The 16247-nt window shown below is 43.5% G+C and overlaps 1 protein-coding gene across 1 annotated transcript in view; it reads left to right on the top strand.

The window, feature by feature from the left end:
• Positions 1–6880: 6880 nt before the first annotated feature.
• tacr1a (tachykinin receptor 1a) overlaps positions 6881–16247 on the top strand; it is a 63822-nt gene continuing 54455 nt past the window's right edge. Inside the window, exon 1 of the mRNA XM_070963594.1 lies at positions 6881–7706. Coding sequence (XP_070819695.1) covers positions 7303–7706 — 404 coding nt within the window. The 5' untranslated portion in view covers positions 6881–7302. The remainder of the gene's footprint in view (positions 7707–16247) is intronic.

Here is a 16247-nt window from a genome sequence, read left to right as displayed (position 1 = left end):
GTTTTATACAGTGGATCACCTCATTCTCTTTGCAGACAACAAGGCAGAAGTGTTTTCTAAAACCACTTCTGGATTGTGGCAGCCCTTTGATTATTCCTTTCTGTCATGACTTCAGGCTCTGTGAAGTTTTTCCTTCCTTCCTTTTCCTCACCTGAGAGGCAAACAACTGACTGCCAAAAAAAATCAGTCAGAAGGTCAGTCAATATTAACGGTCCATAGGAGAGGTGCTGCTGATATAGTCAATGATTAAAATAAATAAATAAATAAATAAATAAATATATATATATATATATATATATATATATATATATATATATATATATATATATATATATATATATATATATATATAAATTGTTTCGGCATCTAGAACTGTTATTATACTTTTTGTACATGCGTTTCTCATTAATAGGGATGATCAGGCCCTGATTTGTGTCCCAGCAGCACTACTTCACAGATTGCTATTTCCCATTCATGGCTGTCTGAAGGCTTTCTCAGCAGCCTCCAAATTGAACTTTAAGGCTTTCTGTTTTGTAGTCATTGTGATGCCCAGTGGTGTGAATTCCCTGCAGAGCGAGCACCCAGCAATGCCCTTTAGTCTTTCTTTTATAGGTATGTAGTGACCTCTCCACCCTTTCCTCTGCCACTGCTCTAACAGCTCCTGATATCTGACCATCTTCCTTTTGATTTTCACTGGCTTTGATCTCTTGTTTTGAGGCTTCTGACAGCTGGACCTCAGAGATGTTGTTGCAAAGGTTTCGATGAACTTGAACTGCCTATCCAGGTCCACACGCAGCTGCCAGTTTGTTGCTTTAGTGAGTAAGACCTGTGGGCACCCTGGACTGTGGTTCTGCTCAACAGCTCTTGCAAAAGCAATGGACTTGCAGTCTGAGTGGAAGCACTTGATACTAATGATGGCTCCAGGTGTCATTGTGCTGCAACGGGAGTGCTTGTCAGATGGTCAAGCAGCACGTAAAACCTCCTCACCGCACATTGTTCCAACATTGGGTTTGGCACTGTTTCTGAAACTGACAATCATGCCCACTTTATGCAGTGATTGGTCACTTACGCAGAGGTGGGAAAGTAATTAGGGTTCTCTTAAGATCTCTTTTTTCATTCTTTACACAACTATTTCTGACAATTTGTGCGCACACAAGAGTACAATAGAATAGTACAAAAGAGACTATGAATGTCTTCCAGGAAAGACTGTCTAAAAGTGTGTGTTATCCACAGTTTTCTGTTATCCACAGGCGTTAACAATCATCTCATCTTGGCCCTCTCTGTGATGGCAGTTGTTCAGAACAGGTATGAACACATACATGCCAGTTCATTTTAAGCGCACCCCACCACCTTTAGCAATATCTTCTGACACTTCCTTGAGCGTACTGTCATGGCACCAGTGATAAGGCTGTTCCAATATTCAGGCTGTTCCAATATTCCTCAAGTGGAGCAAAGAGGCCATGTTGCCGCATTGATGGAGGCTGAAAGGACTGTGTAGCACGCAATGCAGACTAAGTCACTGAACTTGATGAGCTGGAATTTTGCAACAGTAATATTTATTTATATATTTATTTATATATCTATTTATGTCATTGATAATAATAGAATAAAATAAATTCTCTTTTAAGTCAAATGCAAAGAACCATATTCTTGTTTGTATTCAAAATGATTCATTCTCAACATTTATTACAAGACACCCTACAAATGTGCATATGCGTGCTTTCTTGTTTGCTGCTTACACTCTGGCTGTGTATTTTTATGTATTTTCTGTATGTTTTTTTTGTGTGGATGTGTGTGTGTGCTTATGTTTGCGACCTATCTACTTCCACGTCTTCTTAATGCTATTCCTTTGAGGTGCATTTTCTCATATTTATCCTCCATTTATTCCAATTTTACTGGGTAATATAATAACAAGAGAAACAGCACTGCTGCTGCCAGACTTGAATATAGCTTGTTCATACATGTCTGTCTGACTTGAATGCCATCCTGACTGTAAGGATAAAGAGTATTTGCTCTTAATCTCATTAAACATGACTGAAAATGAAGGTCGCAAGGGGGGCAACCTGGTGGCCTACAGGTTGAGGTGCCAACCATGAACCGTAATGTCCACAGTTTGAGTCCAGCTGGGGGACTCTTCCCCATCTCTTCCTCCACTCATTTCATGCCATCTCTCTACTTTCTGCTGTAATAAAAACATAAAATGCTCAGTGATGTTTCATAGTGATGAAATACACAGCTCAATGAATGACAGCCATTTTAAAGCTACAGGTTCGTCATTACGACCTCTCATAACAAAGATGCAGCTGTCATATCGTGCCCCCTTTACTGTGTTGTAGTCACCTTAGACTAATTCAGTGCTCCTGTCTACCACAACAGTAGGTGGTGAGACACTGGCAGCAGCCATAAACGGATGCTCAGTATCAGTGATGACAGCATTTGGAAACTAAAGACAAACCTGCTTTTCTTTGTAAAAACAGATATGATAGACTCATGTTTTCCTGAAATAGTTTCAATTCCTGATGACAGACGGAACAAAATGGCTGAATAAATTTCAGCAGTCTGGGGATATGCTGATTGGGCTGGATTATATCATCAGGAGTGGTGAAGTAAACAACTTGTCATCATAATCATCCTCATCTGCATCACCTCAGACTAACTTGTTTTTCTGTTAGCTTTGATTGGATCTAGCAAACCCCTTAAATTCAAATGAATCGTGCCTTAGCAGCAATAAAGTTGCTGTATGTTGTATGCATGTTTTGATTGAACTCATCATAATTCATTTAACGTATTAAGTCCAGTTTGCATTGTCAAGTTTCACATTGTCTGATATATAGAAAATACAACCTTTATGTAAGTCTCTTTCACATATTCAGAATAGGCAAAGGAAATTTCAGTGTTAATCTTCATTTGTTTATTTTAACTTTGTTTTCATTTGTGATAATAACGTGCTGTCAAACATGAAAATGAAATGAAAATGGAGATTGGATTATTGAATTGTCTTTGACAGGCACAGACATGTAATAACAATCTGTTTGGATGATTTAAATTAAATACTGATGCGGTCAGAATTGATTTGACCTCAGTGTAATTTGGTTTCATTTCCACTGACCTTGTTGAGAAGAAGGCTGTGTTAGCAGTTAATATATCTGACAGATTAAGAAATATTGTAAGTGGCAACGGATCCAGTGAGGAGAAAATGGACATCTTGTCAGGCCAATTGAAGAGGGAGAGCAGGGATCAACAAACATTGTCTGAGTGCGGCATTACATAAATGTTAAAAACAAAATGGTTATAAGAGGAAAGCATTCCCTTAAAGTTATTGTCATTGTCAGGAAAAATAAATTCCTGACAATGTTAAGGCAAGCTGTTTTGTGAGGAAATGTGCAAGTTCATTTCAATGTTGGCTTTCTTATTAAGGGTAAAACTGCACAAGTGTGGTGGCCTTCTGGTCATTTTGCTCTGAGGCACACACCAGGTAACCACATGATATTCTGCGACTGGATCTGGGAGGGGTATAACATGTCAACTGCCTCTTGGTCCAATTTGCTTTGTCTGTCTTCAAGGGTAATAATACCACTCTCCCCTAAATAAACGTTTACAAGCATTTCAGGAAATGTACAAAGTTGTTTTCAGAAAAACATAGATTTCATTTGGGAAAGCAACAATTCCACGCACAACCAGCAAAGGGGAGTCTCTTTTAGTGTTGGCTTTGTAAAAATACCTGTGCATTTTAGGGATGATAATTGGTTCATCACTACAACGCTGACATTCATAGTCTTAACATTTTACACAATTACAGGTAATCATCTATGTTTATTTGCAGCCTAATTTTATCATGAGTAAGAGATTTCAGTGCACAGCGTTAGCAAATGTAGAGGAATCAGTGTCTCATGGTGCATGGATGGCATAGACGCACAGGTTATTGTGACTGACCTGGTAATTTCATGGCTAGAGCTGTGCAGTCCACCTGGGATGCAGCTGGAAATGGGGTGAAATGAACAGGAATATCTTATCAGTGTGTGTGCTAGAGGCTGGTGTCGTTCACCTCTTTTGCTTCACCTTCCAAGCAGTTTAGATTCCACCATGGAGCTCTGACAGATGTGATGGAGAGGACAGCCCAGAGCAGATCGAAGCTTGTCCCAAGAGAAAAGCAACGTCCTTGTGCCGTAGGGACATAATTGCCATGGCTGGACACCATCTATTATTTAATTATCTTTGAAGGGCATAGCATTTGTGGTTAGTATGTTGCTGGGGTCACTGAAGAACTGTTGAGAGTGCAGGACACAGTTCACTGATATTATGTGAAAAACAGACATTTGCAGAAAATTGCAGGAGAGATAGGAACATCCACCAGATAGTTTCTGATATTTCTAGACAGTGAATCCCCTGTCTCAAGCCCCAATATGGTGTATAAGACCACTGACATTTCTATTACACAGTCAATGCAAATATATATATATTTTTATTTTTTTTAACTTTTCCTGCTTGAAAATTATAGGAGACAGTGTTTAGTCTGCAATAACTGTTACAAATCTTGTGTATAAGGTTGAAATTGGGACCAGATGCTAGCATCAAAGAAGGCCCATGGATAATAGGAAATTTCATAGCAATCTGGTCAAGAGCTTTTGGATATCATCTCTCCATACAAAAGTGTTGAGCACACACATGGAGGGATGGACTGATGCAGATCTGCCTTTTTCATTCTTCATTTACTGACAGTATTTGCATGAAAAATAGTGACTCTATCCCTTTTTCCAAACGAGCCTTAGTCAAGACCCACAAAAGGCTCCTAGGAGAGGTGCATGACGTTCTGGGTACTTGGCATGAACACAAAACAAGCCTGCATGAAAGCAGTAGCCTGCAGTGCAATAAATATGAGAGCTCTGAAGAGAGAGGCAGAAAATACTTGAGACTCAAAGATGTGAATTGTGTGATTTTCTGCATTTTGTCAGTGATGTAGTAAATTATGGCCTCAGTGCATGACAAAAAACTTCTGTTTATTCTTTTCCCAATATTATTCCAATGGAGCCAGTGTGTCTTATTCTCTGTATGGGATTATAGTGTGGCTGCAGCGCTTCGAACAGTGAATTTATACTGACCTTCTCCTTATTTATGGTATTTCTTTGTTGTTGAGGCTCTATCTATGTAACTTGGTCAAGTAGTAACTTCATTTATTTATTCATGAGATTTCGTTGAGAGTTTTTTTCTGGTAAAAATGGTGTGGGGAAACTCTGCTTTAGAGCCTGTTCACATTCGGAAGCCACAGGGTGTTCTGAGCATCCTATTTTTTTATTTCTAAAGCAGTCTTCTTAGTCGTATGGGGTTAAAGCCCATGGACATATAACTCTTATGAGCATCTCACTGAGTCAGTGAATGGCAACCAGGGAACTCTTCCTTCAGAAAGAAGGAAAACAAAAAACTACATTTTCTTCAAACGTAAATATGTGCAGATGCAAATTTCAGCCTCTGGAGAATTTAAAACTGCAAAAGTTGTAGTGTGTTATCGTGTATGTTGCATTCAATTCAAGTTAGGCCCTAATAGGTTCAAATTTCTTCTTTAATTTAGTTGGCAGGATGTTTCAAAAGGAATAAAGATGCTAAATTGCTGATATTTATTATCATAGTCTGGTGTTTTAGCATGCTGACATTCAATTAGCACAAAACACAAAGAGCTGAGGCCAATGAGAATGTTGTTATTTTTGCAGGTATTTACTTGCTGTCACAGCACGACGTGTATCCAGACACGTTATCTGGATAAGGAGAGGGTTTTGGATCTGCCTGACCCTGTCTGAAGGTAGTCTGGATCAGTGTGTGTTTGGATCATAATGCAATCTGTACAATGTACTGGCATCCGTACACAACAAACACATATTTGTTTTTAAGTTGACATGAAAGGAGTTGAGTTTCATTCAACTTTTCACTCTCCAGTCTTTGAGTGTCGCCAAGAGTCCAATGGGAAGCCTGGAAGTAGCCATCTTAATGACCTCAGTCATCCTCTCACATCTTCTGGGAAGAACCCTGTGAATGGAGACATGAAGAATGGAGCCTGGAGCAAAGCTCCGATAAAATATATAAAATATATGGAGCTTTGTATTGTAAACCAGAAAATAGTGCAGACTCCTGGTGAGACTTTGAGGAGGAATTTCTGTTGTTGTGGTTCAGACATGCTTATTGTGCAGACAGTGTAGTCTATGCCTCCCTGTCATTAAATGTTTTAAAGGCACATTATCAGTAAAAACTCAATATAAGTCAGGTCACTGTATCTTTAAGAGTCCAGTTATTATTCAATTATTACTTTGTATAACAGTATAATAATAAGACAGAACTTTTACTGTAAAAAAAAAACAAAAAAAACTGCCTTCTGAAGCATGTTTAATGATGCCAAGTGATCTTTTTCATCAGCTTGTTTGCATCCTATGAGGCAGCTGACCTCCAATTCCACAATCCAGTCTGTGAGTCCACAAGAGGGGGCAGTGAGTGGGAGGACAGGGACATTCAGTGTGACTCCTCATCATATAACACACCACATTCAGCTGGTTTAAATTTTAAATCCATTCTAGATAAACGACATTGCTGCTGCTATACCACAAGCAGTTCTATTATTATCACAACTTCTATATTACCATTATTATTAGTCTGTTTTATTATCACTCGTTCTTGTCTGAATTGTTGTTTGTTATTACCTACAAAGATATTATGAGCAAATAAAATCAGATAAGATGTATTTAGGCACGACAACCCTGTTGACGTGCCCATACATTCGTAGTTGGGTGGAATGAATTATTTACCTGGACTCATCTCCTATCGTAATTACAGGGACTGCCTATTGGACGGGTGCGCAGCGGCTCGCTTCATAAACTGGTGTGCAGCCGCTCAGTTTGAGCAGAGGAGCAGAGGAGCAGAGGGAGAGCACAGAGCTGCAGAGGGAGAGAGACAGAGCAGAGAGCTCAGATACTTGCGAGCAGTTAGAGGAACGCAGATTCCCTCTAGTGCTGCGCGGCGCGTAAAATGCGCATTTTCGTTTTTACGCACAGCGATAATTGTTTACGATTAACAGATAGTAATCGATTGATATCGAAATTCCACATACTTACACTGAATCACTGAAATTATTATTTCCATGACAGCAAAGTCTTTAAGTGAGCATTCTGCAGAATATATACACTTCCAGCTGAGCGTGCGGTGGGAGAGGGTTTTGTGAAACTTTTAGCTGCAATTGGCACCGGGATCTTTAACTTGTTTTGTAATGAATTAAGCTCTTAAGCAGAAGTTTCAGTGTGACTTTCGGTCTTATACAAGGGAATGGATCCTTTATTTGATACCACCGACGCGCTAAATTGGACCACCGGCTCCAACGACACCAAAAACGGGACGGTGCCCTGGAACCAATTTGTGCAGCCAGTCTGGAAGATTGTGCTCTGGGCCATTGCGTACAGTTGTATAGTTATTGTGTCCGTGGTAGGCAATCTTACCGTGATCTGGATTATCATGGCGCATAAACGTATGAGGACCGTCACCAACTATTTTCTCCTGAACCTGGCGTTCGCCGAAGCCTCGATGTCCGCCTTCAACACGGTGATCAACTTCACGTACGCCGTGCACAACGAGTGGTACTTCGGACCAATCTACTGCCGCTTCCACAACTTCTTTCCGATCGCGGCTGTGTTTGCCAGCATCTACTCAATGACTGCCATCGCTCTGGACAGGTAAGCCACGGGTTTCTGTTGTAGAAGTACATATGAAATGGCGAAAGACTGGCCAGTCATCCTTTTCTGAAAAAGCCTTTGGTTCATGTTGTCCAATCCACCACATTCACCATGAATTTAAGAATTCATTAAAAACGCACAATAAAACTATTATTAATTAATCATTGATCATATTTTTTTTACAATTTGCACCTCAATTGTTGACACCAAAATGCGTCAATATTATGAGAATATTACAGTGGCACCTCAAAAGGTTATAGGATCACTTTACATTCACCACACTGCTTAATTCGCTTTGCCCACTCAGAGGTTTACAGCAGTATTCTAGAAAAAAAAAAAAAAACTGCTATCAAAGAGGATTGATGTTGAATCCTTAAACACCAACAGGTGATATAAAGAAAAGGCTGTGCATTAGTTTGTTTCTCTCTACCATTGAGGTTGAGGGCTCTTTGACTGAAAACGGCTTCAAAAAATGTAAAATTAAAACTTTGATTCTAAAGTGCACCCATATACTGGATGTACTGAGTTCACCACCAGCTGTTCAGACAGCTCTAGTCAAGTCAAATCAATTTTATCTATACAACTCAATATCTCAAATCACAAATTTGCCTCAAGGGCCTTTGTAATCAGTAGGCTGCAGCATATGACACCCCCTGTCTTTTAAACCTTCAGTCAGATAAGGAAAAACCCTGTGGCTGAGTTTGAGTGAGAAAACAGCTCATGAATTTTGAGAAATGTGGTATTTGATTGCATTTTGCGTCGAAGCAAAGTGATCCACATATCAGTCCTTATTGTCGTTTGGCTTGCTGACTGTCTGAAGAGCTTTGAGAAAGTGTATTTAGTGTTGAGAAATGTGTGTTAAAACTGTAATTTGGAGCTCTCCAGAGGACCTCTTCTTATCTTACATGTTGTAGGAAGCTCTGTGTAACTCAGTGAGTGGAACAACCCACCCCTACAGTTACAGTTAATGGTTCATAGCCTTCTGGATCATATTCTAGAAAAAATAAAATGTATGTCATCTGTGTTAGGTTTTATCTGCCCATGAGAGACTTTCCAGTAGTTTAGTGAATCCGCTGGGTAAATGTGAGGCTTGGGAGACTTCTATCTGTGAATGGAAAGCTTCTCTTCATTTCAGTGAGCGTTCATGAAAAAACCCTATTTGTCTGTTGGATGGTTCCTTTACAATGAGGCTGAATAAAAATGCCTGTGCTGCTGTGATGTATGCAAGTGTGTGCGTGCCCGAGCGTGGATATGTGTCGGGGTGTGTTGTCTCATTTCTTTCTATGTATGCATCCTTGCGTGCACAGTTGTATGCATGCATGTACGGTGTGGTTGTGTGTGTCTCTATGCAAATATGTACAGTACAGAGTGAATGTCTGTGTGAGTGTGTGGTGCACATATGTGTGTGCACCCCTGCCTCTGTGTTTGCATGTGGGGTAAACATGCATCCATTTGTTTGATTCAGACAGCCACCTCCTCCTGTATCAACACATAAAGCTGTGTCCATTCTGCCTCAAGCTGATTGCATCAACATCTGTGTATTTTATACCTCGACATCTCAAGCGATAATGGCCTGTAATCCCTCAGATTATATCTCTTTTGGGAAAGCCATGACCTTTTCCAAAATTAAGTTAAACCATTAGAGCTTGTGGCAGTAAGAAACCTGCTCATCGTTAGTTTGTGATTCAGGCAAATTCGCCATTCAAGAGATGTAGAAATCTGGTTCTTTTCTCCTGACCCCTGTCAACGCAACACAAAGATGTTATTAAAAACCCAGAGAAGCATTAAATTTACATGGGCAGCATCACTCTTTTTGTGACTGGTAGGAAAAGGTATTTCCGAATTTCTGAAAATGGAGAGGATGATGGTGGTGGAGGTGAGGAAAAGATTCACCCACTTTGACCCATCACTCGCAGCCATCTCTCACCAGTTAATGTTTCACTTATTCATTCTCATACACCACTTCCTGTGCCAACTGAAGAGTTCCCATTAGTTGCCAGACATCAAATCTGCAGGTACGCTGCAGGGGGTTGGGGCACTGTGCTGCAGCTGATAAGACATTTTTTTATCTTCATAATTGCTGCAATCATTCCCATGGTGTTTGTGTACTGCACAACCCATCGATCAGACGTATAGCTGAGTCCTGATGCCAGTGTGCTTGCTCCGATGTGGATTGTATTAATGTAGCAGGTTACAAAAAAGAAAGCTTTATTGAAATATTCACCTGAGCTGCATCCAGGCTCACAAAATCCCTGTTCAAATCTAATTTTCTATTTGTTTTACGCTGGATTGTCTTTTAATGAAATTGGATTTTATAGAAGAACTGCTTGTTTGTTGAAAATATCTGACAAATCTAGTGGGGAAAAGACTTAAATGAATGGAATTATAAAACAATAAAAGTTGCTCAGTTTTTAAGACATTCATATCCTCCAATATTAGGGTGATTATGGCTTGCTCACCTAAGTCTAAACTTAGCGCAGTATCGTAACATAGTATTATCACAAATCTTTACAAAGAGGAGATTTAAAGCTGCTTAATTTAAACTGAATGCTACATATCATGCTAATGAGATCACAAGAACAGTGCTGATGTTTAGAAGCTTATATTTGTTAATTAGCAATAAACACACTTACAACTTAGGATAACGGAAATGTCAGTTAGTTTTGCAGGTACTTGGTCTTGTCTTTGACAAATTAACATTTTGGCTTGATGATGGCAGTGCAGAGTACCCGGCCTTCTTGGAGTCCCAGGGAGGGGTACTGGAAAGTGCTCTAACCGGGGACTCCATTGTTCTGCTGGGGGACTTCAATGCTCATGTGGGTAGCGACAGTGATACCTGGAGGGATGTTATTGGGAGGAATGGCCTCCCCGATCTGAACCCGAGTGGTGTTCTGTTATTGGATTTCTGTGCTTGTCACAGTTTGTCCATAACAAACACCATGTTCAAGCATAAGGGTGTCCATCAGTGTACGTGGCACCAGGACATCCTAGGCTGGAGGTCACTGATCAACTTTGTAGTCGTATCATCTGACCTTCGGCGGTATGTCTTGGACACTTGGGTAAAGAGAGGGGCTGAGCTGTCAACTGATCACCACCTGGTGGCGAGTTGGATTCGCTGGCAGGGGAGGAAGCGGGACAGACTTGGCAGATCCAAACATACCGTGAGGGTCTGTTGGGAACGTCTGGCAGAACCCGCTGTCAGTGAGGTTTTCAACTCCCACCTCCTTCGACCAGATTCCGAGAGAGGTTGGAGACAATGAGTCCGAATGGACCATGTTCTCCACTTCCATTGTTGATGCAGCCGTCCGTAGCTGTGGCTGTAAAGTCGGCGGTGCCTGTCGTGGCGGCAACCCCTGAACCCGGTGGTGGACACCGGATGTAAGGGATGCCGTCAAGCTGAAGAAGGAGTCCTATCGGGCCTGGTTGGCTCATGGGACTCCTGAGGCAGCTGACGGGTACCAGCAAGCAAGCATGCGGCAGCTCAGGCGGTTGTAGAAGCAATAACTCGGGTCTGGGAGGAGTTTGGGGAGGCCATGGAGGAGGACTACCGGTCGGCCTCGAGGAAATTCTGGCAAACTGTTCAGTGCCTCAGGAAAGGGAAGCAGCTTTCTGTCAACACTGTTTACAGTGGAGGTGGGCAGCTGTTGACCTTGACTGGGGATATTGTCGGGCGGTGGAAGGAATACTTTGAGGATCTCCTCAATCCCACTGTCATGTCTTCTGCAGAGAAAGCAGAGACTGGGGACTTGGAGATCAATTCATCCATCACCGGGACTGAAGTCACTGAGGTAGTTTGCAAGCTCTTCAGTGGCAAAGCACCGGGGGTGGATGAGATCCGCCCTGAGTACCTCATGTCTCTGGATGTTGTAGGACTGTCTTGGTTGACACGCCTCTGCAACATTGTGTGGCAGTCGGGGACGGTGCCTCTGGACTGGCAGACTGGGGTGGTGGTCCCTCCTTTTAAAAAGGGTGTGTTCCAACTATCGGGGGATCACACTCCTCAGCCTCCCTGGGAAAGTGTATTCCAGGTTACTGGAGAGGAGAATCCAGCTGATTGTCAAACCTCAGATTCAGGAGGAACAATGCGGTATTCGTCCTGGCTGTGGAACACTGGACCAGTTCTATACCCTCCACAGGGTGCTTGAGGGTTCATGGGAGTTTGCCCAACCAGTCCACATGTGCTTTGTGGACTTGGAGAAGGCATTTGACCGTGTTCCTCGTGTCATTCTGTGGGAGGTGCTCCGGGAGTATGGGGTTGGAGGCCCTGTGTTGAGGGCTGTACAGTCCCTGTACAACCGGAGCAGGAGCTTGGTCCGCATTGCCGGCAGTAGGTCGGACCTGTTCCCGGTGCATGTTGGACTCCAGCAGGGCTGCCCTTTGTCACCGGTTCTGTTCATCATTTTAATGGACAGAATTTCTAGGCGCAGCCAGGGGCCGGAGGGAGTTCGGTTCGGGAGCCGGGAGATTTCGTCTCTGCTTTTCACGGATTATGTTGTCTTGTTGGCTCCCTCGAGCCAGGACCTTCAGCATGCACTGGGGCAGTTCACAGCCGAGTGTGAAGCAGCTGGGATGAGAGTCAGCACCTCCAAGTCTGAGGCCGTGGTTCTTGACCGGAAAAAGGTGGCTTGCTCCCTTCAGGTTGGGGGAGAGTTCCTGCCTCAAGTAGAGGAGTTTAAGTATCTTGGGATCCTGTTCACGAATGAGGGAAGTGACAGGCAGACATTCCTACCCTCACCTATGGAGGCGTTCCAGGCATGTCCCACCAGGAGGAGGCCCCGGGGAAGATCCAGGACACGCTGGAGTGACTATGTCACTCGGCTGGCCTGGGAACGCCTCAGGATCCCCCCGGAAGCGTCCGGGGAGAAGGAAGTTTGGGCTTCCCTGCTCAGACTGCTCCCCCCGCGACCCAGCCCCGGATGAAGCAGGAGAAAATGGATGGAAGGATGGATGGATGGATGGACAGCAAAACTACACATAATTTAGTCTTTACTAGTTAAGACATTAATCATGCCCCCTGCTTTTAGAGTTAAAAACTCAGGAATAGCTGGTTCAACTCCTTATAGGTGAACCACTCTCCCCTGTCCACAGGCATGTGACTCAAGTGAAATGAAAGTGGTAAATTACTTATACAGCATGTGTGAATACTGGAATGTTGACAGAATGTATTGGCGATGCAATTGACCATAGATTTCTCCACCTTTTGCCTGAGGCGTCCAGGGCTAGGCTCCAGTGGTTACAGAGTTTAGAGAGTAGATTGACAGATTTTTTTTAATACTTACAATATATCAATGTGTGCTGTGCAGTGGGGAGGATGTGACTGAAATTCATTATTGTCTCATTTAGCGAGACTAATTTCTCCTCCATTTAGTTCCGGTCTTCCATGAAGCTGCCACTGATATCTGCTCTTGGCCCTTTGTATGAATGAATCACTGATGATTACTTTCCCTCGTGTTCACTCTTTACCAATGATTGAACTGATCAATTTCTGGTATACTCTGAGAGGACAGCTGGAAATTACAGACACTGATCATTCAGAATGAGCTGGTGGAGAGGCGCAAATGTGCATTTTCAAGTGCCTATTTGAGTAAAGATGCCCTTGATTAGGCTGATTGGACAGGACGAAGGAGACCTATATGCAAATTAGCACATGTATGCATCATGTATATATAGTACAGGGAAATTAGAATAATGTTATGTGAACTAATAACAGCAACATTTGGACCAGCTGATTTGGTCAAACAGAGTCAATAGCACTGCTGCTCAGTGCAATCAAAAGCCTCTCTCCCATTTCTGCAGTACCTTAACCTGTAAATGCACTGGCAGTTTTCCATGTTGTTATTATGGGGACCGGGAAGTAGGGATGTATATCCTGCAGTTCAGTTTGGTCCTTTAGAACGGGGGTGTTGGGAAAAGAAAATAATGGCGCTATGTTCTACCATTTGATATATGAAAATATTTAAAGACTTCATTTTATTTTTTATAAGGGTAAATACGGTGTATTTATTTTGAGATTTCCATGTCAGTTATTTGTGCAATTATGGTTATTGAAAGTGACACTCACTTATTCACTCAGTTCTACCTGAGCTTAGACACTGCTGCCAATTTCATGAAAAAGAGCCAACTCTCACCTGTTGCACCCAAGAAATTTAAGGGGCATAAATTCACAGAAAAAGGAAATCAATTTAGAGAACATATAAATAATAGCCACAGATGAAAGGAACCTGCTAAGATGGTAACAGCTGTATTTTTGCACATTTGCACAGTCCATAGGAAGAAGTCTGAGCACAGATGAGACTGTTCTGACATCACACAGAAATGATTCACACAGCTCTCCATTAACAATGTTAAAAAGAATACGACGCTCTCACAACTCACGACTAGCTAGTGAGCCAGAAGGTTAAACAACAACAGGAACAGGAACTTTTAAAGCAAAACTATGCCTGTATTTCTCAAATGTAATTAAGTGTGTAGAACTATTTGCATTTAATTTTCACATGTTTGAAAAAGGGACTGATGCTCTAATAATCACTACAGCAACATACCATGCTCTGTGTGTGTGCGTGTGTGCGCGCGCGTGCGTGCGTGTGTGCTTATGACAATGTTGTGTTTACAGCTTGTTCTGGGACCAAAAAAGTAGCAACAGCTTCTCACTTTCTACCAAGCCAGCATGTCTGCAGTTGAACAATAAAAAGCTATTAGTGATGTATTGATTCCTGCCTGTGGCCATCAACCTGTACAACTCCTCCCTCTGAATGGCCCTTGGACTTCACTGGTCTTTTCACTCATCTGTTACATATCTGACTAAACTTTGTACATCTGTTACTTGCACATTCATTTGTAATACTTTGCACATAGTTTGCACACCTGTTTGTATATACTGTTTATTTTTTCTCAGTACCTATATATATTGTTCTATATTCTGTCTATATTTTGTTATATATATATATCCATCCATCCATCCATTTTCTTCCGCTTATCCGGGGCCGGGTTGCGGGGGGAGCAGTCTGAGCAGGGACGCCCAGACTTCCCTCTCCCCGGACACTTCCTCCAACTCTTCCGGGGGGATCCCAAGGCATTCCCAGGCCAGCCGAGTGACATAGTCACCCCAGCGTGTCCTGGGTCTTCCCCGGGGCCTCCTCCCGGTGGGACATGCCTGGAACACCTCCCTAGGGAGGCGTCCAGGGGGCATCCGATAGAGATGCCCGAGCCACCTCAGCTGACTCCTCTCGATGCGGAGGAGCAGCGACTCTACTCTGAGCTCCTCCCGGGTGACAGAGCTTCTCACCCTATCTCTAAGGGAGCGCCCCGCCACCCTGCGGAGGAAACTCATTTCAGCCGCTTGTATCCGGGACCTCGTTCTTTCGGTCATGACCCAAAGTTCATGACCATAGGTGAGGGTAGGAACGTATATTGACCGGTAAATCGAGAGCTTCGCCTTTCGGCTCAGCTCCTTCTTTACCACGACAGACCGATACAGCGACCGCATTACTGCAGCCGCTGCACCGATCCGCCTGTCAATCTCATGTTCCATCCTTCCCTCACTCGTGAACAGGATCCCAAGATACTTAAACTCCTCCACTTGAGGCAGGAACTCTCCCCCAACCTGAAGGGAGCAAGCCACCTTTTTCCGGTCGAGAACCATGGCCTCGGACTTGGAGGTGCTGACTCTCATCCCAGCTGCTTCACACTCAGCTGTGAACCGCCCCAGCGCATGCTGAAGGTCCTGGCTCAAGGTAGCCAACAAGACAACATCATCCGCGAAAAGCGCCTAGAAATCCTGTCCATAAAAATGATGAACAGAACCGGTGACAAAGGGCAGCCCTGCCGGAGTCCAACATGCACCGGGAACAGGTCCGACTTACTGCCGGCAATGCGGACCAAGCTCCTGCTCCGGTTGTACAGGGACTGTACAGCCCTCAACAGAGGGCCTCCAACCCCATACTCCTGGAGCACCTCCCACAGAATGATGCGAGGGACACGGTCGAATGCCTTCTCCAAGTCCATGAAGCACATGTGGACTGGTTGGGCAAACTCCCATGAACCCTCAAGCACCCTGTGGAGGGTATAGAGCTGGTCCAGTGTTCCACGGCCAGGACGAAAACCGCATTGTTCCTCTTGAATCCGGGGTTCGACTATCGGCCGGATTCTCCTCTCCAGTACCCTGGAATAGACTTTACCAGGGAGGCTGAGGAGTGTGATCCCCCGATAGTTGGAACACACCCTCCGGTCCCCCTTTTTAAAAAGAGGGACCACCACCCCAGTCTGCCAGTCCAGAGGCACTGTCCCCGTCTGCCACGCGATGCTGCAGAGGCGTGTCAACCAAGACAGTCCTACAACATCCAGAGACTTGAGGTACTCAGGGCGGATCTCATCCACCCCCGGCGCTTTGCCACCGAGGAGCTTGCGAACTGCCTCAGTGACTTCAGCCCCGGTGATGAATGAATCGACCTCCAAGTCCCCAGTCTCTGCTTCCTCTACGGAAGACATGACAGAGGGATTGAGGAGATCCTCGAAGTATTCCTTCCACCGCCCGACAATATC

The sequence above is a fragment of the Chaetodon trifascialis genome, chromosome 6 (assembly GCF_039877785.1).
Source record: "Chaetodon trifascialis isolate fChaTrf1 chromosome 6, fChaTrf1.hap1, whole genome shotgun sequence".
Classification (NCBI taxonomy): domain Eukaryota; kingdom Metazoa; phylum Chordata; class Actinopteri; order Chaetodontiformes; family Chaetodontidae; genus Chaetodon; species Chaetodon trifascialis.
Note: the sequence above shows the minus strand (reverse complement) of the source record. Positions and strands in the feature narration are given on the sequence as shown.